At 40.1% G+C, this 23,492-nt stretch overlaps 1 protein-coding gene across 1 annotated transcript in view; it reads left to right on the plus strand.

Annotated features, from left to right (window-relative positions):
* Nucleotides 1-23,492, plus strand: part of niban1a (niban apoptosis regulator 1a) — a 41,896-nt gene that overhangs the window by 13,411 nt on the left and 4,993 nt on the right. The window contains exons 2-9 of the mRNA XM_084723802.1: nucleotides 11,329-11,459; nucleotides 12,243-12,371; nucleotides 12,475-12,589; nucleotides 15,981-16,145; nucleotides 17,198-17,313; nucleotides 20,319-20,423; nucleotides 21,401-21,563; nucleotides 23,212-23,399. Coding sequence (XP_084579928.1) covers nucleotides 11,329-11,459; nucleotides 12,243-12,371; nucleotides 12,475-12,589; nucleotides 15,981-16,145; nucleotides 17,198-17,313; nucleotides 20,319-20,423; nucleotides 21,401-21,563; nucleotides 23,212-23,399 — 1,112 coding nt within the window. The remainder of the gene's footprint in view (nucleotides 1-11,328; nucleotides 11,460-12,242; nucleotides 12,372-12,474; nucleotides 12,590-15,980; nucleotides 16,146-17,197; nucleotides 17,314-20,318; nucleotides 20,424-21,400; nucleotides 21,564-23,211; nucleotides 23,400-23,492) is intronic.

Raw genomic sequence — 23,492 nt, forward strand, 5'->3', positions numbered from 1 at the left:
TTATTGATCTTATTGTACTTTTAACTTCTTTATAAAGCTCTTTTAAACAAGCTTTATCAATGAGTTCTGAGTGAAAGTGTGGATTTTATCAGTTGATGATACTTTAAACAGCTGAAAAGATCAGGAGTGTCTCAGCATATTTGTTCACTCAGTCATTCTGGGTGTTTGTGTGTGAAAACAAATCCCGTGCTGACATGTCAAAGCGCCACACCCACCCTCAGACGCACATACGAGACAAAAAACCCTCTTTTACCTCTTTTGAATTTATTGTGATTCACCTGTTGGACTGTTTTTAATTCAAAAGTTCATGTTATTTTTTAATATTTGGTTACTAAATCCGAATTCGCTCAAAGATCTTTGTCGCACATTTTGCTCGAGAATGTGTTTAAAATATCCCACAAACCAAAATCAGCGCTGCACAAATACGAAATACTCTGGAGGTGCAACGATTAATCACTTATTAAACTGATCACCAACTACTTTGAGAGCAGGACGAGGGCTGAAATATTAGTCAAAACTGAACTATTGTCTCCCGCAATTGATGCAATATTTGATAAAAACCCAATTTTTGTTTGTAAAACTTGTGGTGCTTCAGAGACGTGCACACTTCTTCTTTGTAGGGCTGCAACTAATAATTGCTTTCATTATCAGTTAATCTATCTGTCATTTTTATGAATAATCGATTGGTTATTTGGTCCATAAAATATTGATTGGTGTTTCCCAAAGTCCAAGATGTCGTCTTCAGCTGTCTCTTGGGACATACTTTTACTGTGTATATTTTGTTTTATTAACTAATATTGTCATTTTGTCCCTGTGTGTATTTGGTAGCTTTTTGTATTTTTTAATACTTTTTCTTCTAATTGCACTGTGCCGTATATTTTTCTGCTCTTGAAAAGGAGCATCTGAAACGGGGGCTCTCAGTATTTCTGATTCTGATTTGGGTCTCTCTCACTCTGGACTTGATCTATTAGTTTATCTTCAAACTTTTTCTCCATTGTTGTGGCTGCTGATGTTCCCACTGACCCCTGAATGTGTCACATGCCCCTGCACTCCCCTGCTGTTGATGTGCATTGCATTTTGCAGACATGTAGCTTTAATTTCTGAGGATGTGCAAAACCAACGTTCCAAACAGACGTAGGATACAGAAAGCTGCCATCATGTTCATGTTCAGTGTGTGCAGGTGAAGCAACCTCTGCTTTGTGTGATTCAGATTTTTCCTGTTTCTGAGTTTAGTAGCACATTTGTCACATCTGTTTGCACATTTTCTACACATGTTAAAGGATGAGTTCACTATTTTTCAACCCACGTCTTGTTGAGATGCTGCATCCCATCATTTCCAGTCATGCATTTTGTTTTCCTTTATCAGAATTTCAACCATGAGATTGTTTGGTGGAGGCGGTCAGTCATCCACATCTGATCTGGAGATTAATTTAGTCAGAAGATGATGGCCTAGTTCTGTCTGTTTGGTGACAGATTTGAGTGAAACATGTTAAAAAGTCGAGAGCCAAAGCACAAGTCGTTGGTGCAGATAAAAGAATAGATCATTAAAAGAACAGAATTATTAAATTATAACAAAAGTTTGGCGCATAAACCCCAGGATTGTCTACCACTGTGTGCATTTTGGCAGCTCCAGGCTACATTAAAGTGTTCTGAGTGTTTCCAGCCTTCGGTGATTAAATTGGCCTGTTTTTTTTTGTCACCTTAATTGACGAGATTTGTAGGTCTCTAGAAGGCTGATTAGGCCTGCAAGAACGTGTTAGAACGTGTGCGTTTGAGTGCCTGAACTTGTATAAATGTTGAAGGTGGAAGAGCAGGTCTCTCCAGTGAAACAGGGGCTGCATCACAAACTCTCACTCATAGCTCACATACCAACACAGGTTTCAGTTAAAGGATCGGTCAGGATGGGATTTGGTGTCTCAGTTCTCACATGGCGACATGTTAAAGAACTCTTGAAGGGTCCATACTGGCTGTGAAGTAAGTCTGTGAGTAACCCAAAAGAAAAAATGTTAAGATGTCTACATCACCTTAACACCTTTTCAACCACATTTCAGTGACTTTATTTTAACCTGAAGCAGATATCAGATGATCTGGAATTTTTTTGGACAAAATCTGATCAAATGGGGCTAAAATTGAAATCTTTTGTGCACACACACACTGCAGGATTACTCTGTGAAATCCTGGTAGCTTAATTTAGACGTACAACAGGGATTAGTCCACAGGTGTGGCTCCTCAGGTCTTGTGTTCTTGTTCAGGTGCAACAGGTGTAACAGATACTACACACAGTCACATATTGTACTGCTGTTACCCAGCAGATCCCAGACCAACCAACAGCAGAAACTCAGACTTCATGGTCTGTCACAACAGCGGCCTAACGGATCTGCACCGCAGGATTATCAAACCGGGCTCTGCCCATCACAGTCACACATAATATAACCTGAAGTCCTTCATCCAGGTCTGAGCTCCCTCCTGCTCACTGCACCAGAGACGCACAAAGACACTAGCTAGACTCCTCGATGGCGGAACAAACTACCAAACCATGTTTGATCAGCAGAGTCTCTCAGTCTTTAAGAGAAGACTATATATATTTTTAAAAAATCCAATGCATCTTACACACTCGATGCACGTTGCCGCCGGCGCTGCTGTAGGTGCCTCGTCCTGTCAGACTTGATCTTTGCTTCATGGCACTTACTCATGTCGTTCTCTCCTGACTAGATCCTTGCTTGTGTTGTTTCAGCTCTCAGATGTACGTCCCTTTGGTGTCTGCAGAATGAAACTGTGAGATCATAATGTCAGTGGTGGATAAAAGAAGTGAAAGTATGCAACTTTAAAGCAACCAACAACTAATCTATTGTGAATTTTGCAAATGATTAGAACTTTTTTTCTGTAAAATTTGACTTTTGGACTTTGCAACACTCTGGAGTTACTGGAAGTGTTTGGATCACGCAAATTAGAAACAGTCCTGCACTGGAGTCAAATTCTACAGATAATGTTATACTAATAATATCAGTGTAGCCTAACCTGCCTGTAATATGTGATTATTTGGAATTATCATTTTTGCATTAGGATGCAAAAATTAGGATGTGCATCTGAAGAACAACATTTTTATGCCAGATCATCTCTGCAGGACTGCTTCACTTCATTATAATGGGTTTTTCTCACACATTTTTCTTTTTTCAAAAAACTGCAATTTGGTCCTTCTTCTGTGATTTGAATATTGCATTTGGCCATATTGTGATTTTGATAATGTTTTGATTAATTGTGCAGCTCTAATATAAACACACTGAATCGACATGCAAAAGAAAAGCTGTGCAGCCTTTGAATGCTGATTTAGAATTAAGTTTTTAAATATCAACATTATGAACAAAGCTTTGCAGAAATGTTGTTTCTGTTTCCACAGTTTTTCCCCAACAGGCGGGCAGTTTATTACCTCTGACCTTCCTCTGAACTCGATCCTGTCGGCTCTCTGAGACGTTTTGTAGGTCTGAGTTCAAGAATAAATGAACAATAGAGTGAGTCAAGTGTTTAACCTGCAGAGTGAGACTGTGGTGTGGCCCTAATGTGATAAACTCTATTAATAGAGTTACAGTTGAAAGAATGTAAACCATGTGCATGATGTATTATATTTCTCTGAAAATAGAAGTAAATGTCTCTGCAAGTCTGCTCACAGAAAAGTGTTTTTGGTAACTTTCCTGTATGCTGCACAGACTTGCAGAGTGTCTGCCCTTCACACCTCCCATATCTCATGAGGCAGGTAGAAGCAGTGGAGGAAAACACATAAACGTCATACTGAAAATAGTGTAAGTCATAAAAGAAGCTGCTATGCAAATAAGCTCCCTGTAAGTTTGCCTCAGTGCTCCATCTAAAATCCCTGATGTGTGCGCAGAGAGGCTGTACGGTGGCTCAGAAGGGCCTGCTGGCTTCTTTCTGCGTGGAGTTTTTATGCTCTCTGCGTCTGTCTGGGTTCCCTGCAGTTGCTCCGACTTTCTTCCACAGATCCCTGATTGTTCTGCCAAGTAAAATATAAATATATTTAAGGTGAGAATTGTTGCTCTTTCATCTAAACTGAGCTGTTTTACTGTGTTTGGTTTAGAGCTGCAATGACTAATCGATTATGAAGTTTGAGTCGTTTTTTAAGAGAATGAAAAGTCAAAATTCACTGATTCCAGCCTCTTAAATGTGAATCTTGTCTGGTGTCTTTACTTCTTCATGACAAATCAGTGAATCAAGAAAATAATTTTTAATTGCATCCCTAGTTTTTTTTCTTTGTCTGTGCAGATTGCAACATAAATGAGGAGGACAGACAGTTTATGATGCTCATTCACACTTTGGTACTTTGGAAGTTGTGCTGTCTTGGAAGTGAAGGTGCTGAGAGGCTCGACCATCCGTCTTCAACTGCTTATCTGAAATTGGATAAGTGATTGAAGTGGTCAGTTCTTTATTTTCTCACAGGAGGAAATGCTTGCAGCAGCGTGCAAATAAAAAATAACAGTACACAAATAGTAGTACAACAGTAAAATCTATAAAAAGGATTAGCCTATTGGATTTGGATATGATAAAGTCCTATAGTGCATAGATCTGAGGTAACAAGTACTTTTTGTGCAAGTAAAGCGTGCGTGTTGCACCAGGGATGATGGGAAATAGAAATCTGCCTCTGACCTGAAGAAAAGATCAAATATCTCAAAGAGAGGATGGTCTGGGCTTCTGAAATCTCTGAATATTCAGTCATTATCTGCTCACCCTCATGCCAGTTGAAGGTCAGGTTTAGTTTTTCAGTCCACAAAACACTGCTGTGGTTTCACAGGAAAACAGTGTTGCAGAATCTCTCAAAAATTCATTTATTCATTGTCCTTAGCCGCTTATCCTTGAAGGGTTGCAGGGGAGCTGGAGCCTGTCCCAGCTGGGTGAGAGGCGGGGTCCACCCTGGACCCTGTGACACACAGAGACAAACAACCACTCACACTCACATTCACACCTACGGGCAATTTAGAGTCACCAGTTAACCTGTTAACCTGCATGTCTTTGGTCTGTGGGAGGAAACAGGAGTATCCAGAGAGAACCCACACAGACAGGAGGAGAACAGGCACAGAAAGGCTCTGCCCCAGCCACAAACCCCCCCCCCAGCCCAGTTAATAGCTAAATAGCATAGGGTCTACCAGCAGAATCTGCAGTTCACATCTAAACTGCAGTGGAACGTCATAAATTAATAAATATATACCAATAAATATAACCATAGATCAACAACTTGACCTCATATGTATGAAATTAAAATGAAATAGTTCAGATTTCTTTGTAGATGTTTTCTGTACGCTCTGTGGGTTTCAGCATGGTGTGTGTCAGGGGTTGTTTTGTTTTGTGGACGTTTTGTTTCTGGTCTATTTGGTATCAAGTATTGAACCAGTATGGTTTCATATCAAATATTGTGATATTAAATTTGGTGTTCGTATCAAAGTCAAAACGTTGATACTATTGATACCGTGATCATTTCCTAAACGTAACCAAACTGCAACCATCGTCTGAAATGTTTCTCACCCAGAGCTCTGGGCTCTCTAGTTAGTTATGATCATAGTGATGTGGGTGAACAAACCCCTGCTCTTGTCTGAAAGGTGCTGACACAACATTTGCAAACAGGACTGAGTCTCTGCGAGAAATCAGTCACTCAGCATCCATCTGAACTTTTGAAGTTTGCACATTTATTAATAATAAACCTTCCTCAAAGCCCAGAAAAGACTGTGGATGAGCTGGCAGGTTCAGGCAGAGAGTGGGTGAGCAACTTTTGTTGGAATTAATTGTCACCATCTTTGAGTAAAACATCCAGTTCCTCTGTGTTCAGAGGCTGGAACGCCCTTCAGTGAAGAGACGACAGCGTGACTTTGAGTCCAGCTATGAGCGTAATGTCATCAACATAACCACAGTCTGAGGTTAACATGGCTCCGCCTCTTTATAACCACATTATCAGTCTGCATGGAAACATGTTGCTGCTGCTGCTGCTGCTGTGTCTGTATGTGACAGAGTGTGTTTAGAGGCCACGTCTGTCTGCTGCGGTCAATCTGACCCACTTCTGTTGCTTTTATGAGACTTTTGTCTTCGTCTGTTTTGCTTTATATGATGTCTTTACAATCTGTGTCCGCTGCTCTGCACAATATTTCCATTTTAATTGGTGTGAATGTTTTTTTTTATTTGTGCCAGAGGACAGAAAATGAGAAGCAGACAGATGGTGTTCACTGGCTCCTTTACAGTCACGCTGATTAATAAGATCTGTCCCTGAAAAACGACACAAAGCAGTAATTATGAGTAATCAGGGATTATTGAATTGAGAAATTGATTTAGGTTTTGTAAACATATTGGTTTGGTTTATAAAATGTCAAGTTTATCTGTGACCAGACTGATTCATTAGGGACTGTTTAAAATTATTTTGATGGGGACAAAATATTTTACCTTTAATGTCCCCAGCATTTAATAAAAAATCTTCAAACCCTCCCACCAACATGTCAAAATAATGGCAATAAAGATGCATCAACCCCACTTTAAAACTCATTATCTAAATGGAGTAATAACACATGACAAAACGCTGCAATAAACATGTTTATTAGTGCAACTAAATGACCAGACACCAGCTGTGTGGGCTCTTAAAGCCTCAAGCAGCACAATATTTCACCCACCTCTGGATACTAAATTATATTTTAAAATATAAATTAGATCCGATGAAGTGTAATGTCAGTTGATTAAACCAACTTCATATCTGAGCTTTTGAGTTTTGGAGCTGCAGCGGGAAACTTTCAGAGGAGGGAGGGAGGAGACGTTGCATTGGTTGCACCAAATTGAGGATTAAAGAAGTAAGAAACCGAGCTTTTGATTAGAATCAAAACCCGCGCACATAAAAAGCAGGCGTGTGCACGTGAAACCAGCTCACAGGACTGTATCTGCGAGCGGGAAAGCATCATCGCACATGCTAAGGCAAATAACCCTTCGCTAAAGCCCCGCCCTCCTTAGTTACTGTTGCTACACCTGTCAGGTTTTGCACTCTCACACTGCACAGATGCTGTTTTGTGTGATTTTCTGCCAGACATGATCAAGTAAAAGGCTTGTTGGATGATATTAGTCCTGAATGTGACTTTTCTCTAAACAACGGTGGGAGAATTAACATCAAAATAGGGAGTAAATGTTGAAACACGAGGTCTTAAATTCCACGGAGAAGTGAACAGAAGCAGCTTCTCATTTCTGGCTGATGACTGTGGACTTCATCGGCTAAAATAGTGACTCTTGCTGGCAGTTTTCATAAGTACAGCTGGCTAATGTGAGCTAATGCTAATGCACATATTCTTGAATCAGCTGAGAAGTCCGTCTCCAGCAGACTTTTTAATGTTTCCATCTAACACATTATAAACGAGAAACTGGTGAAAGTTTATTAAAGCTAGTATACACTAAATATTCACCTCTAAGAATCCATAATCAGCAAATCTCTGTATTTAAACTTCATAAAGGCTGTGTGAAGGTGTGTTTGAATATGTCTTTCCTCCAGCCATCTTCCTGTGTTTGCATAACCACTTAACCTGAAAAGGGAATAAATTAAACAAACCGTGGCTGCAGATATTTTGCATAAACTGCAGCCTTGTGATCAGATTGAGCGCCGGCGTCACAGCCATTCAAATCAGCTCCAAACAGCCGTGGACCAGGATGAACTCAGGCTGGAGGAGGATCTTCTTCAGTGATTCCTCTTCTGAGTTTGTGCTGCAGCTCCTCGGAGTGCAGAGAATGAGTTTTCAATTACAACAGAAAACGTCTGTTTGTCACAGCTGGCAGAGCAGAGCAGAGCAGAGCAGAGCAGAGCAGAGCAGAGCAGAGCAAGCTGTGAAGGACTGAACCAGCTGACAAATAAATAGAAACGGTCTCTGTTCAGGCTCTCAGGGTTTGAGCTGCAGTGCAGAAACAAGAAGAATAAAAAGTGCCTGTAAGATGAAACCTGTAGCTTTTATGATCCTCCCTGAGTGACTCACAGCTTCTGCTTTATTGGAAAACATTAACCTCCAACCTGACTGGATGCTGTTGTGTAGAAGGAGGACGGCAGGCTGCAGGTTACATAAGCAGAGCTGTTCGTGTTCAGGGCGTCTTGATTGAAACGTCATGGCTGTGGTGGTGGAGTGTCGCTGGTCAGGAGATGGAAACGACCGGGAGCAGGATGTCCAGTCTGATAAACTGATCAGCTGGGGACGACCTCGCCGGGGTCAGCGGGGTGACGAGAGACAGAGCTAACCTTTTACACGCCGCATTGTTCGAGACTGAGGAAAAAACAAGGAGGTCTCCTGAGATCCTCCATCAGCAGCTTCGAACGGCAGCTGATGGAGACTGACACCAGCAGTCCTTTAAAATACCCTCAGTGAATCCATTAACCCCTGAAAACTCACCAAACACCGTCATCTCAATTTAAACGTCAAGAAGTCAGCATCCTAAACACCACAGGCTAATTTTAACAGCCCTTATTTAGCAAATTAAATAGACTTTAAAGGATTATTAGTCAGCCCTCATGTATTTATTAGCATATATAATGGATTTACTGATGGACTGTAATATAATTCTGCACTTTTAGTTGGTTTTCTTCATCTATTAAGAAGTATTTTAAGGACAAAATAACATGACAGCTACCCCGTCTTCGAAAGATCTTAATGAACCAAAAAATTAGAAGATTTACCAAATATGAACCCATCACTGAAATTTCACCTTTAAAATTAACGTCCTTAAACTGCTTAAACTTGTGTTCCCCAGCTAATAAGTCAGCTTTCAGTCATCTGCATGCATATTTTTGGAAAAACAAAATATTAATGTGGAAATAAAATATTAAAAAAAAATTCAAAAGAGAAACGTAGATATTTTACGCTAACTTTAAGGCTTACATGATTTACAGGACAGGCAATTTGTCTATTAATTATTCTCTTACATCAAATTAAACTGTCTTATTATATAACAATGTATTATTATCACCTAAAAATGCCATTAAATACCTTTACTTATATTTTTATTAGCAGGTAAGTTAGTGGAGTTTTAAGATGAACTTCTCACAGACTTTCTGTTTCTCTGCTCTGGAACCGATCTACAGAGATGTATTTTCATTTCTCGACTCTCGAGTCCATCCTCAGCTCAGACGCACAGTGTGATGGAGCACCGCAGGTTCTGTTTCCATGGTGATGATGTGCAGCCGGTTGTTGTGGCCCGGTGCCTTGATCCCTGCTGTAAAACATCCCGCCGCTCCCCAGAGAGATAATGACAGAGGCATCAACCCCGACATTAACCCTGACTGAACGCTGAGAGGGAGAATAAACAGCAGCCGCATGTTGATCCATTAAGTGCAGGATGTGTCACTGGGAATTACCTGTAATAGTTTGTGGATATTGAGCATTTAAGTCTGGGTAAATACTCATTGAACAGATTTTGATGTGGTTTGCAGCCGTGCAGAGAGAGAAAATGGGGAAACTTGTGCAGCGACTGTCGGAGTCTTTTTATTCTGGGTTTGTTTTGTTTTCCCTCAGAAACTGAATCCCTCCGCGTCGGGAATCTGGCCTGGAGTGAAATCTGAGAGGTTTTCCCTTTTTCTCTCAGTAATCATGTGAATGTACTGCCAGCAGTCGTAGGTTGACAAACCGCAGGAGGGAGTCACCGTGGAAGGGATCTGCTCGATTCTGTAAGGCCTCGGAGACTTGGACAGAGACGCAGAGTCTGATTGGACGCTCATAATGTGGACAGAAGTTACTCATACGATCCAGAGACGCCCGGTGACCTGATTACAGCGCTGAGCAGCAGAGATCACCCCGGGTATTCTGTGATATTTATTATCCAGGCTGGAGGAGGACTTTGGCAGTTCTCAGCACAGACAAAAAAGATTGAGAGTAAAGATGAGCTCAGGTTTTGTTTTTAGAATAAACTCTTGAGATTTTTGGCAGATGCAACATGGCACAGAAAGTTTTTAGCAGTTATGACAAATTCAGCTCCAAGTTCATGTGGTTTGTTTTTAGTTGAGCCTGGTTCTTTTTATGCAAATGAATCTTACATAAGTAGTTCATTTTGGGGAAAATACTCGATCTTATGAGTCAGGACATGATTAGACCTGTCACAATTATTATATAAACACCTGATCACAATGATTACATTTGCAGCAATCATCAAATTATCAACATAAAAGCTGCATAAAATCTGCAGCTGGAGACCAGTTTGTTTTTTGTTCATTGTGAACATGACAGGATGTGAATAATGATGCCTGTTTGTCGCTTTACATGCCATCGTTGTCGTCGTATAGCTGAACACAAAAATGATGCATGAAAACAGGCTTTCCCTTTTTCATACGTCAGGCTCTTTAGGTTCTTCAGGTGGAAACAGCTTTTTTCTTTGAGCTTTTACAGACAAAAGATGCAGCTTTCTCCTGTTTCTCCTGTTTCTTCTGTTCTGTTCGTCCAGCTTGAACTTCTCACATGGTTTTTCTTTCTGAGTAATTCCTGAAATAATTCTTGTTGTCAGAGCACTCTTGTATATAAGTTGCTCCAAAGTGACTCAAATGACTCAACTTGAACAGTTTTCCTCCTGGTCATGTGTGAATCACTGACTTCCAGTTCCTGATTCTTTTTACTGTAAAGAGTGAAAAGTTGAGCAACCTCATAACTGTATTTTGTGCTTATTTTTCAGGTGAACGTTTCATTGCGTGGGTGAAACAGTCTCAGTAAAAATTAAAAATTCAAGTCTCCTTCAGAAGCACTCCATGCTTACTGTAAGGTTTATATTGAATGAAAAGACTTTTATTTTACATGGCGAAAAGAGTTAAAAATGACCAACGCAGGTCGTCATCAGGGTCAGACAGGAATAACTTTTGTTTCTTTTATTTCTTTATTTTTTAAAGTTATGTCAGAACTCAAAAAATCTGTTGTTTTATTGTTTTTACAGTTTTCCTGTCAGTCAAAGAAGTGTTTTCAACAATATCTTCGTCCCTGTAACTCGTAACATCGACGAGGCACAGAACTGACTGTGGCAGACAAATAGGCTTGTTTGTGTAATCTGGTCTCAAATGAGCACAAATGTGGAGTCTTTGTTTTTGAGGAGGCTTCAAACTGGACTTCCTGGTTCATATTTCATCCTCTACCTGTAACAACACGCCCCGCTGCAGCAGCCTCTGTCTTACTGTTGGCCTGAAATCTGACCAGGAACTCGGCACCAACTCAGTGCTCAGTATTCCACAGCCATCCTCGAACACAATCGCTGCTTTCAAAGCTTATTTTGTTGCCATAATTTCCCATGAATCCCAGTCGGTTTGACCGTTCCCAACCTCCTGTCCCCTCTGTGCTCCTGCAGGCGAAGCCGGGGCGGCGCTGAAGGAGTTCAGTCCGTACTACAGGAAGCAGTTCTCTGTGGCTCGTTTCTCTCAGGTTGAAGATGATCTGGAGCAGCACAAAGAGAAGATCACGCAGCTGCTCAAACACAGGGTACGTGTCTGAATGTTTAAACGGCCTCCAGACGCCTGAATCAGCAGCCACACAGTCCTTCTTTAAAACAGCTTCCAGTGAATCAGAGGTTTGGTTTCAGGCTGGCAGGATAAATGCACCAATCAGCATGTTTGCAGGTGTGACTAACAGACAGAGAGCAGAAGTATCAGTTCACTTAAATTACATTAAAGGGACAGTTCACCAACAAACCAGAAATGCCTCTTTTTTCCTTTTACCTGTGTTGCTGTTTATCCATCGAGATAGTTTTGTTGTGAGTTGCAGAAGTTTGGAGATTTCAGCCGTAGAGATGTCTGCCTTCTCTCTGATATAATGAGACTAGATCAGTCAGTCCCAAACACTGGGTCAGAATCCGCAGGTGGGTCACAGGAGATTGAAAGACTATGGAAGAAATTTAGAAGATTTATATCTGCAGTGCATCTTTTATGAAGCATTTAAAATGTGTGTTGTTTTACTGATGAGAGGCAAAACAAGAGCCTGTTAATTCAGCCTGAATGAACTTATTCTGTCTCATTTCTGAAGCCGGCTGAATGTCTTGTACTGTAAAAACGAAAAGTTTAGAAAACTCAAAATTTCAAGGAAAAACTTTCTTCAGTAGATTTTTGAGTTTTTACCAACTAATGTTCTGTTGAGATAGTTAACTTTTCCTCTGTAGATAAACCTGAAACTTTGAGTCTTTAGGACCAGTGGAAACGGTGGACTAGATGACACTCAGCTTGTGGTGAAATACATTATTTCATGTTTGTGTGTGTGTGTGTTGAGCAGGAGGCTCCTGAGGAGGGCGAGGTTCTGTATGAGGAAGGCGTCCTTTACTTTGACGACACCAGGAAGTGGAGGGACAGGTATGTGGTGGTGAGAGCCAACTACTGCCTGGAGTGTCACGACAGTCTGGAGGTGAGCGGGACCACTGACTGACTGTAGCCTGTACGCTGTACGCCTCATCATCATCTTCTTACCCTCCATCCTTTTTTCTTCTCCGTCTGTCGTCTCTCATCAGACTTTTGTTAAAGGAGTTCCTCCACGTCAGAAGCTGCTGCCTACAGGGGGCACTGTTGTGACCACAGAGGAGAAGTACATGGCCATGGTGGACAAATGCTTCCCTGATGACACCAGTGAGTTAAAGAATAAATGATTTCTCTCTGTATCAGAACGTATATATTCATATTCTATAACACTTTAAATTAAATTATAATTGGTACATTTTGATGATAACACTTGAATGACAAATCATCTCTTAGTTTTAGAGCTGCTAGGAAACGTCCCTGCAGGTATTTGATCACCTAATAATTATCAGGATGATTTCAGACTCAAACATGAGTGTTTTGCAAACAGACGTGTGTCTGCTGATTTCACGGTAACCTCTGCAGAGGACGAGCTGCTTACGTAATGCTGACATTTGGCTGTTTGCACACAAACATGCTCTCATAAAGAGATGCTGAGAGCAGCTGTGAGTACGTTTCTCTGTGAGCTTTGTTCACGTTTGTTAAAGATTACAAATAAAAAAGAAATGAGGAAGCTTCGCATGCATAACTCTGATGCATTTGCTATTTTTTACAGATTAACCTGCAGAAATGTCTGTTATGCAGAATTAATGCTGCAATAAGAAATCAAATGTTTTTTTAAAAAAGAAAATGATTCCAAATATACAAAGTTTCTATCATTCAAGTATCTTTTTAAAACTTAATCCAACAGGATATTTCTTGTTGCCTAAACTGACTGAAACAGTTTTTGTTTAGTAGTTTCATCAGAGTTCAGGCTGCTGTGATGCTGCACCTCATTTTATTTGTGTTGCTCAGGCGACAAAGCAGCTCTTAAACTGTCTGATTAGATTTTTTGTTTACACCTTCCTCCGTGTCGAAGCCTTGAATCATAATCTAAGAGAAGAGAAACTTGAAGTGTTTCCCCCATGGTGACTCTGAACAACAAACTTCCACCCACTGGTGCTCAACAAAGCTAAAAGCAGCTCAGGTGGGAGTCTGGAGGAATTTAGTAAGAACACTGTGAAGGACACAAACATAAAGCAGGACTTAATTCATACTGAGTCAGTCTCAAACGACAAAAAGTAAAAAAAAAAAAATCTGTTTATTTTATATATTGAAATGAAATACCCCAGTTTAATACATTCATTTAAAAATTCAAACACAAAAAGAAAATGAAAATATGCCACATGGAGCACATGTTGTAGTTTATCCATGAATTTATTTTAATGTCACTGTTTAACTGAATTGTCTGAACTGAAAGTAGAAATGTATAACCTGTGATGACGAGCTGCAAAGATTCAAAAAGTCTGATACCACTGCAGATATTAAGATAAGAGAGATAAACTTTATTGATCCCACACTGGAGAAATTCACATTACAGCAGCTCAAAAAGTACAGATAGAAAAAAAACTAAACTATCAGAACAATACTCACATACAGATATATGAAGATGTTTGAATATATGGACAGATATATGGGTTTATATGGATAATTGTACAAGATAATTGCACACAAGTTGTAATACACACACAGTGTGCTGCATTATACTTAAGAGACATATGATCTAAGTAGTGCTGCCTTGTAAAGGCAGATTGCAGAGAGAAACAGATCAGACTGCACAGAATACAAGCAGCAAAAATTCCAGTTTGAGTTTTTTTGCACAGAAGATGATTTAACAGTAGAGAATGTAAATATACAAAATATCGCACAAGGTAACAGCACATTGGAGATGTGAAGGTTTAACAGTATTAGTATATTAGGGACCATAGTGTTCAGTCAGAGCATCATCTTCATCATCACTGGCTCCTTCATCTTCTGCTTGACTACCAGCTGATGTAACCCATCACTTCTCACTGTAATTACTCGTCTGATGCTCTCATGCTGCTGTTTGCTCTGTCCACCATCACTCCTCTGTGTGTGATGAAGCCTTCGCTGTCAGTGACTGTATAAAGATTTAATCCTCATGCAGGAGTTTATTAAGAAAGTTTCCTCAAAGAGCAGAGCGTTTTCCACCAAATCTAACCGTGTAACTGTTTGGTTATCCTGCACATCCTTGATGCGAGTGTCCAACTCTGCAGCAGCAGAGCTGAGGGCTTTTTGTTCAGCCTGAAGGTCTCATCTGGTTTAGTGGTTCACAAAGCAGAAGAGCCAGTGAACCTGTGAGAGCCTGATAACATTATTTAAGGCTCAGAGGTCATTCATGCAGCTCCGTCTCTTACAGACAGCAGCTCACAGCTACTGCAGCTCTGAGGAGGAGTGACGCATGAAGTGTTGAAGCTTGAATGTGCAGAGGACCGCTGTATGTTTAACCCACACAGTAACCAGTAATCAGCCTGCGTGACTGGAGGCCCAGATTTTCCCATAAAGGCTCCACTGAGTCGCTGTACCTGCAGGACTGTTAAATAATGAAGCATCTCTTACACAAAAAAGAATTAGTTAGGACACTTCGGACACACCTTTAGCACATATTTATGACACAAAATATTCATATTCATTTTATGGCTTTATTCACAATTCTGACCTGCTTATTGTTTATTATCCTGCTTGTTATGTACCAAAAAATCTCAATACTTGGACACAAAGTATTAGTTTTTAAATGATTTTAGTGATTTAACTGATTTTATTGCTCCTCCAGAATCTATGATCAGAATTGTATCCATAGCAACGGCCTGTTATACAGAAATAATAGACTCTAGGATGCTGTAACCAATCACAATCAAATATTCAACAAAGCCATGAGCAGGGCCGTAACCAGGTTTCTAGAAATACTGATGTCATGAGCTCAAACCCTGTCAGGCTGGTTAGAAGACACAACCCCATTTAAATAATCTATGCATTTTCATACATATTGACAGAAACAATATTCACTTTGTAAATAACGTCAGTCAGGTTTTGAATCACAGATTTGCTTTTGGAGGATCCCTAGTTTTTGATGTGCACTGCTACAAAAACATGTTACATGCACACAGGTATTTCAGGGTTAATGCAAAAAACATTTTACTGTCGCTACAGGCAGTTTTTTTATTTTATTTTACTTTCCATACATAGTTAATCCCCACGGGAAATTACATTTTTCACTCACACACAGGCTCAAAACACACACATGCACAAACAGGACCTATAGACATGCATTAATGGAGAGATGTCAGAGCGAGGGGGCTGCACACATACATATACATACTAACATATATATACTAACATAGAGTCAGGAAACAGAGCCCAGGAGGTGGACTGGCTCCTCTCCAGCTACCACTCCACACTCTGTACGTTGGACTTGAACTAGCGACCCGTTGGTCCTTCAGGACTGAGCTATATAATCACAAATTTTAAAGAAAAAATACAGAAGACATGATGCTGGAGTCTTCTGAAGGTAAAACACTGACTATAGATAAATATCTCCCACAAGCCCACCTTAAATAATCCAAACTAAACCTTTAGTATCTGAGCCAAATAATAAAAGCGGTGGCTCTGGACCGAAGCGTCAGTTGATCTGTGTTGATGACTTTGATGTTCTCTGTTTCAGATGTGAAGGAGGACTTCGCTCCTCCTCTGTCGGGGATGCCGGGACAGTTTCCTGTCTACCTGCGTCTGCCCTACAGGAGAGACTCCTACTTCTGCTTCAGACAGCAGGCCAAACAGGACGCCTTCCTGTCCATCCTGTCAGACTGCATCAGACACCAGAACCAAGGTGAGACCGCGGAGAGAGAGACTGTCTCCATCAGTCACAGCATGAGACATTTTACTGCACAATCACGTACTTTTACTACCGATACTTGAACTTCATTTTGTTGTCATAAGTGATGCACTTTAAAGTGGGATTAAGTAAAATTTTGAATGATTCGATTAATGATTTTTACTTGATAGACTATTTTTATCTGGTTGTATTGGTACTTTTACTTGAGGAACAGGACTGAGTACTTTTTCCACCACTGCTTCTTTAACAGTAGAGTGAATATCTTTGAGTTTTGGACTGTTGGTCAGTTAAAACAAGATATTTAAAGATACCACCTTGGACCCGACATGATGGACAATTATCTGACATTTTAAAGACACAACGACAAACTGGTTAAATGAAAAGAACCAGCAGATTAATCTCTAATGAAAATCATTGTGACTAATGATTATATTATATATACACACACACATATGTATGTGTATATATATTTATTATTATTATCAATTAATCATTTAGTCTATAAAATGTCAAAAAACTGTGGAAAATGATCAAAGCAACGTCTTCAAATTCCTTCTGTTGTCCAACAAACAGTCCAAAACTAAGACTCTTCATTTACTGTCATAAATTAGAAAGAAAAGCAGCAAATTCTTAAATTTGAGAAGCTGGAAGCAGCAAACATTTGACATCTTTGCTCAGTTCAGTGACTCCTCTGCAGAAATGGATGGTGTTTCAGTCGTATCAGCACTCTGATCACCTGTAATCAGTCTTCCATCAATGAGACCGCTGGGAACCAGATTTTTGGTTTGTGTAGCATCACTTGAACCACTTTCGACAGTTGCCATGACAACAGACTCACCACACCAGCCCGGAGGAGCAGAGAGACGTTTAATCATGTCGATGCAGAGCGCCGGGGTTCTGTGCAGGCGAGCGTGTTGATGAATCTTTACGATTAATTCACGTCGCAGAGTTTCTTCAGAGGGAACAAACACCAGGGGCTGAAGACACATCGTGATGGCAGCGTATCCATAATGACAACATGTTTGTCTGTGTGTGTTTTTTGTCAGACTTCCTGAAGAAGAAGACGTGTGAGGTGCAGTCCTTCCTCAAAGCCATCCAGCTGTACAGACAGGACAAAGACAAATACGAGGCCTGGAACATGCTCATAGGAAGTGATGTCAGGGTACGTCATGTAATCACATCCTCAGTAGATGTTCATTAACAACAACAACAACAACTGTTCCTCTCAATAACAAATGCAGCATCATCAACAATCCTAAACTACAATAACATCTATAACTGTTTAAAGGAATAGTTCAACATTTAGGGAACTGTGTTTGTTTCCTCTCCATGAGATGAGAAGATTTAAAGGGTAATTCTGGTGTTTTGGCGCTGGTTTGTTTACTTGGAACTGCACCACGACCCACCTTTTCAGGCTGACTCGGTCCAGTTCTTTGTTCCACACAAGAGTTCAATTGACAGCTTTCACACCAACTCAAAGAAACTGGACTAAATGTGCAAACAGACCACGGTCCACTTTAACTGGACCAAAGGAGGCAGGTGTGAAAACGCCACAAATCATATCACAATTTCAATATCAGTCAAAATAATCCCAATAAGAATTTGAATTCGGCTGTACAGGTGAGAAGAGGCAGACATCTTGACACCGATTTCTCTGCGACTCACACCGAAAGATAGACAGCACTAAAGAGGAAAAATATGTATTTTTGGTGGTGAATTGTCACTTTAAGGTTCATCATCTGTCTCATTTCAGATCTTTAATCAGTTGCAGTTCAGAGATGAAATAATAGAAAAGCTTCCACTGACTGTTTACACTCTGCAGTGTATTTGCAGGAATGGAACGAATCAGATTTTGGTCTCAGTTGCCTCTTCTCATCCTGTGAGCTTTAATCCTCCAGCAGCAGAGAGAAACTGTGGAGCTTCAGACTCTCCTCTCCTCTCCTCTCCTCTCCTCTCCTCTCCTCTCCTCTCCTCTCCTCTCCTCTCCTCTCCTCTCCTCTCCTCTCTTCCGTCGTTCTTCCTGCTGGCTTCCTCTCTGTTGCCTTTAAAGCAGCAGGAATCCTCCCACATAACGTCGGGCTAAATGCTCCATTGTGTTGTTGTTCGCATTGTGTTTGTTCAAAATTAGTTGGAGGTGAGAGGAAGTTTGACTAGCTGCAGGAAGACACACACACACACACACACACACACACACACACTATTTAAAGTCAATTTGCTTTAGCAATAAGTCAGACATTTCCTGTTTTTTCTGCTCTCCACACGTGTAGTAAAAATACATACCAAAGTACTCACGCTTGCACTCACTCACCGGCATTTTTTGTCTTGCACATAGCTCTCTACTGACACACACACACACACACACACACACACACACACACACACACACACACACACACACACACACACACACACACACACACACACACATCCACGCCCACGAGTCAGAGCTTTGAAATGACAGGAATGAGTGAAATGTTTGCAGCAGAAACAACTCAAAGTTTCACCTCAGCTGCAAAATCATAAACCAGTGGAATTGTCAGACGAGACAAACAGTCATTTGGTTAGAAAATTGTGTGTGTGTGTTCACTTTATAATTATTTAAAGGGATAGTTCAGATTTTTTGAAATGTGGTTGCAAGTAGCGGTGAAGGAAGTGAAGCACTGCTGTGGACAGAGTCAGCAGTAAAAAGCTTAATAGCAGAAAGATGACCTCACTGTCCTCAGAAGTTCTGCGTTCTTTGTCTGTTTGTTAGGTAGCACGTTATGTCAGAAACATTTTCTTTAAAAGGAGTGGATTGAAAATTCCTTAAAAAAAATCTTCTTTAAGATATGCGGTCCGTGCTAACAGGATGCAGAATTGTTGTGAGACAGTGAAAAATGACCACACCTTCATGTTTTAAACATGGATCAAACTAATGTCCCACATAGCAAGTTATGAAGGAGTCATATCTAGACTCTCAGGACTCATTCCTGGTCCTAGTCCATTCTTGGACTATATTAATAACAGCAGTGCCAAAGGACTGATCTCACACATCACATAAAATGAACAACACCTGATGTTAATATATGTATATAAGTTTTAGTCTAAATGTCTTTGGTTTTATTGTTTCTTTTCTTTTTTTTTCAAATGTCCTAAGAAATGTTCATGTTATGACAAAATGTTTTTGAATATTTCAGATATTTTCTCATGAACTACTGCATTTTTCAGTGAAGAAAGTCTGGTGCATGTATCCCATCACTGTCTGTCTCAAAGTGTGTTTTGATGCTGATCCAGCTCTGAGAGTTTTGTCTAGTCTCGGTTATTTGTCCAACGATGGATTAACAACAGGGCAAAGTGGCAAAACCTCAGCATCTCAACTATTTCACAAGTTTGGACATGATTCCAGTGTTATTTCTTCACAAAATGTAGACTTCTTTTGCTCCAAATGCACATCATAAATCAAAATGTGTAGTTTATGAGGAACTTATCCAGTCACTAGCCCCCCAGTTTGGAGGACTGCTTTACTTTGCTGTGAGACAGACTTTTCTGTTGGGAAATTGTTGAGAGATATTTGGCAAATATAACAACAAACAGACCAAACTCCATAGGCGAAATCAGTAATTTTAGCTCACAGAACACAGGAGCTGCTGGTCTACCACTGCCGCGATCTGTTAGTTTGTTTTTTTATTGTTTGACCTTCAAAGATTTAAAAGGTTAGTTTTAGATTCACAGAAATCACACAGTAACACAAACAAACTACCAGATGGAGGCAGCAGTAGACCAACAACTCCTCTGTTCTGTGAGGTAAAATTACTGATTTTTCCAATAGAGTCTGGTCTGTTTGGAGAGAGAGCAATATTTGACTGATATAGACAGAAAATGCTGTTTTACAGCAAGGTTCTAAGGCTGTTCCTGCTTCATTTTCAGCTCATATTGAGGGTCTGTTTTGTGGAAGAGTCGTGTGCCAAAATCCAGTTTTAATACCTTTAATTTCAGTCATGCTCTGCTTACATACTGCATATTCTCAAATTAATTTGTGTTTAATCAAACCCCACAGTGCGTCACCCTGCGCCTGCATTTGTCTGTTAATCTGACAAAACAAGAGATCATTTTGGGTTTTGATAATCTGAGATATTTTAGACAATTCAAGGACAAAATAATAATCCAGTTGTGTTTGTGTGTTTGTAGGTGTTGGCCAACCTGGTGATGGAGCAGCTGCTGCCGTCTCTGGAGAAAGACATGCTGCCTCGTCTCAAAGCCAAGAAGACGGAGAAGAAGAGAGTCTGGTTCGCTGTGAGTCACTCTGCTACTGGACACCTTTAGATTTATCACTGATGGTCCTGATCTGTCCTCGTCAGTGCAAACAAGAAATTCTTGCTAAAGCTTTATTTGGAGGGATGTGCATAAGACTGTTGTCATTCGGTCACTTATGTCATTTTTAATTCAGAGTTGACATTGTTTGAGATGTCTTTGTTATGACGGCTTGACTTTAATCAAGTCAATAATGTCTTTATGTTAGAAATGTTTAATAATTGATTTAGACAGAGGTCTGCAACCTTTACGATAAAAAGAGCCATTTTTGGCCAAAAAAGACAAAAGAAAATCTGCCTGGAGCTGCAACTAATATATTCTGAATGAAATATTGAAATATTAGACATTTTTTGTTTATTTGGTTTACAGGCTACATATTTTTGCAGCTGGCAAATGTAAGAATCAATTTACACTGTAAAAAATATAGCTGAGATAACTCAAATGTATTGCAACGTACTGCAGTAGATTTTTTTTTTGCAGACGTTTTGCTGATCAATAATCTTGATATAATTTACATTTCCTCTTAAAACTTGAATCTTTGAGTTTTAGAAACTCAAAGAAAATCCAGATATTTCAAAATTTCTTTACAATGTGATGCAATGAGCTGCACATATGCAGCATTGAACCCCCCGCCACACATGCTAACATCATCAGCATCTAGCTGCAGAACTGAAGACCAGACCAAACACACCAGAGACCAGCTGTCTTCTGCACAACCCCTTATCACATTGTATTCATTTGCAAGTTGGAGTATGAAGATCATTTATAGAAATGTACATTTCAGCTTCACAAATTTAACTCAGTTAAATCTGAATTAATATATTATTCACTCATGCTGTCGGCTGTTCACTGAATTATTCTGTTGCTGCTGTCAAACTGACTAAATGAAGTCGCTCCATATGAAGATTTATTTAAGACTTTATTTATTGAAATTGGTCAAATTCTCTGGTTGTCCTCAGACGGTGGAGGCGGCCTACATCCTGGTCCAGGAGCACCTGCTGGAGGGACTCTCGGCTCTGAAGGAGGAGTGTCGGACGTCGGTGAAGCAGCAGGAGGTCCTGATCCACTCTGACATGGACCAGATCCTCGAGTCTAGACGGCAGCTGGAAGAAAAAGTCAGAGGTGACATTTCTCTTCTTCTTCTTCTTCTTCTGGTGTCCTCGGTGTGACTGATACTGAGTGCCGTCACACACAGGATGAGCTGCATTCCTCTGTGATAAATGTGGATGAAACTGGCGCTCACATGGAAAGATCAGGGGCCAGATGCATAAAACACTGAGCATACACAGAGTTTCAGTCATGAAAGACTGAAATGTGCAGACGTTCTTCTCATCAGATTTATGAAGCTGTGAGTTCGTCTGGTTCTGTTTTATAAATCTGAATCATTCTGGAGCTGGACGCAAATCCAGCCTCATTTAACCTCACAGTCTCCTGAAATACATGTAGAAACTTCCTGCTCCACCTCCCTCCACCCTAAACCACTAATTTATCACATGTAAATCATCACTGCAGTGAATAATTATTAGGTTAAAGGTACAACATGTAAAAATTTAGTTCAACAGTCAAAATTTTACTTAAATTATAAACAATGTGAAGAAATAAAAGTTGTAATGTTATGAAAAAGATGTCTATGTATTGTGTTGCAGAGATATCTACTAAAGTTAGCATGCTAACTAGCTAGCCTCCGGCTGTCCTGTCTTGTGATACCACTTTGTACCTCAAGGGGTGATGGTGAGTCACTGTAGCAGAAAGGATGAAAGATTTTGAAAAAATATTGAATTGAAATTATTTTGATCGATATTACAAATGCGATATGATTTGCGATATTAGAGGAAAGAATCATTTTTACATCATTATTTTCATTTTCACTGAAAAACATAGAAATGATTATTTGATTGATTATCTGATTGAATTTGAAAACTGCAGCAGACCAGATTGCAATTTTGATAAAATTTCAATTAATTCTTCAGCCCTACTGTACAGAGTCCTCCGTCAGCACCTTTAATCATTCATTCATACACAGAGTCAGTGTGACGTTCGTTTGAGTTGCTGGTTTATGTAAAATCGGTAAAATTCAAACTGTAAGGTTTAATAAGAATAGCTGAACACGGTGGTCTGACCTGACTTTTCCTGGCTGCTAAGCTCGGTTCTGATGCCTCCTCACCTGGCTCTGGTTCTGGTGTCCATTCTGGCGTCGCTTCCTGCCAGTATTTAGGAAGCAACACACAACACACATCTCAGTGGTTCAGTTAGAGACCAGCCCCTATTGCAGCAGTTAGCTTCAGTTAGCAGCAGTTAGCTTCAGTTAGCAGCAGTTAGCACTTACTCTGGTGATATGCTGCTCCCTATTTTTTGAGTATGAATTCAAAATGTGTCTGGTTCTTACATGTTGCATCTTTAAACATCAATGCATATTTTTTGTTCTCATATTGAAAAAGATTTGACAAAGTCTGCAATTCAGGATCAAATGAAAAGATCTGAACAGCGAGATGACGGCTTGAATGTCAAGAACAGATCAAATCATTACTCATGAATAATTAAATGTGACATTTTACAGAATGCTGTGTAAACTGACAGAATAACAAAACAGTGAAATCTAACAACCCACTAATGTTTTACTGTAAGGTTTCATCTCTCACTTGATATTTCATGCTCATCTCATTTCTTCTGTAAAAAGCTGGTCTGATGTCTGTGTGAGGCGACACATTCTTTATGCTTTTTGTGCGTATGAATAAGTTCAGGTTGTTCTGACATTGATTTCTGTCTACAGCCAAAGTATCAGAGCCTGCGGAGAAGCTGTGCTCGGAGTCCGTGCAGCCGTACCTGGGCTCGGTGCTGGAGGAGCTGATGGAGCCGATCAGCACTGGTTTCCAGGAGGGACGGCAGCTGAGTGAAACTATGATGGACCACGTGTGTCAGGACGTCCTGCTGCAGGGAGACAACGAGCAACTGAAGAAGGTCTGTCCATAACAAATAAACTCTTTTTCTGTTATCAAAAACCAAACCGAGACCTGCTACACACGTTTTTCTCTTCATTCTGTTTAAACTCAG

The sequence above is a fragment of the Lutjanus erythropterus genome, chromosome 7 (genome assembly GCF_056507025.1).
Source record: "Lutjanus erythropterus isolate fLutEry1 chromosome 7, fLutEry1.hap2, whole genome shotgun sequence".
Taxonomy (NCBI): Eukaryota; Metazoa; Chordata; class Actinopteri; order Lutjaniformes; family Lutjanidae; genus Lutjanus; species Lutjanus erythropterus.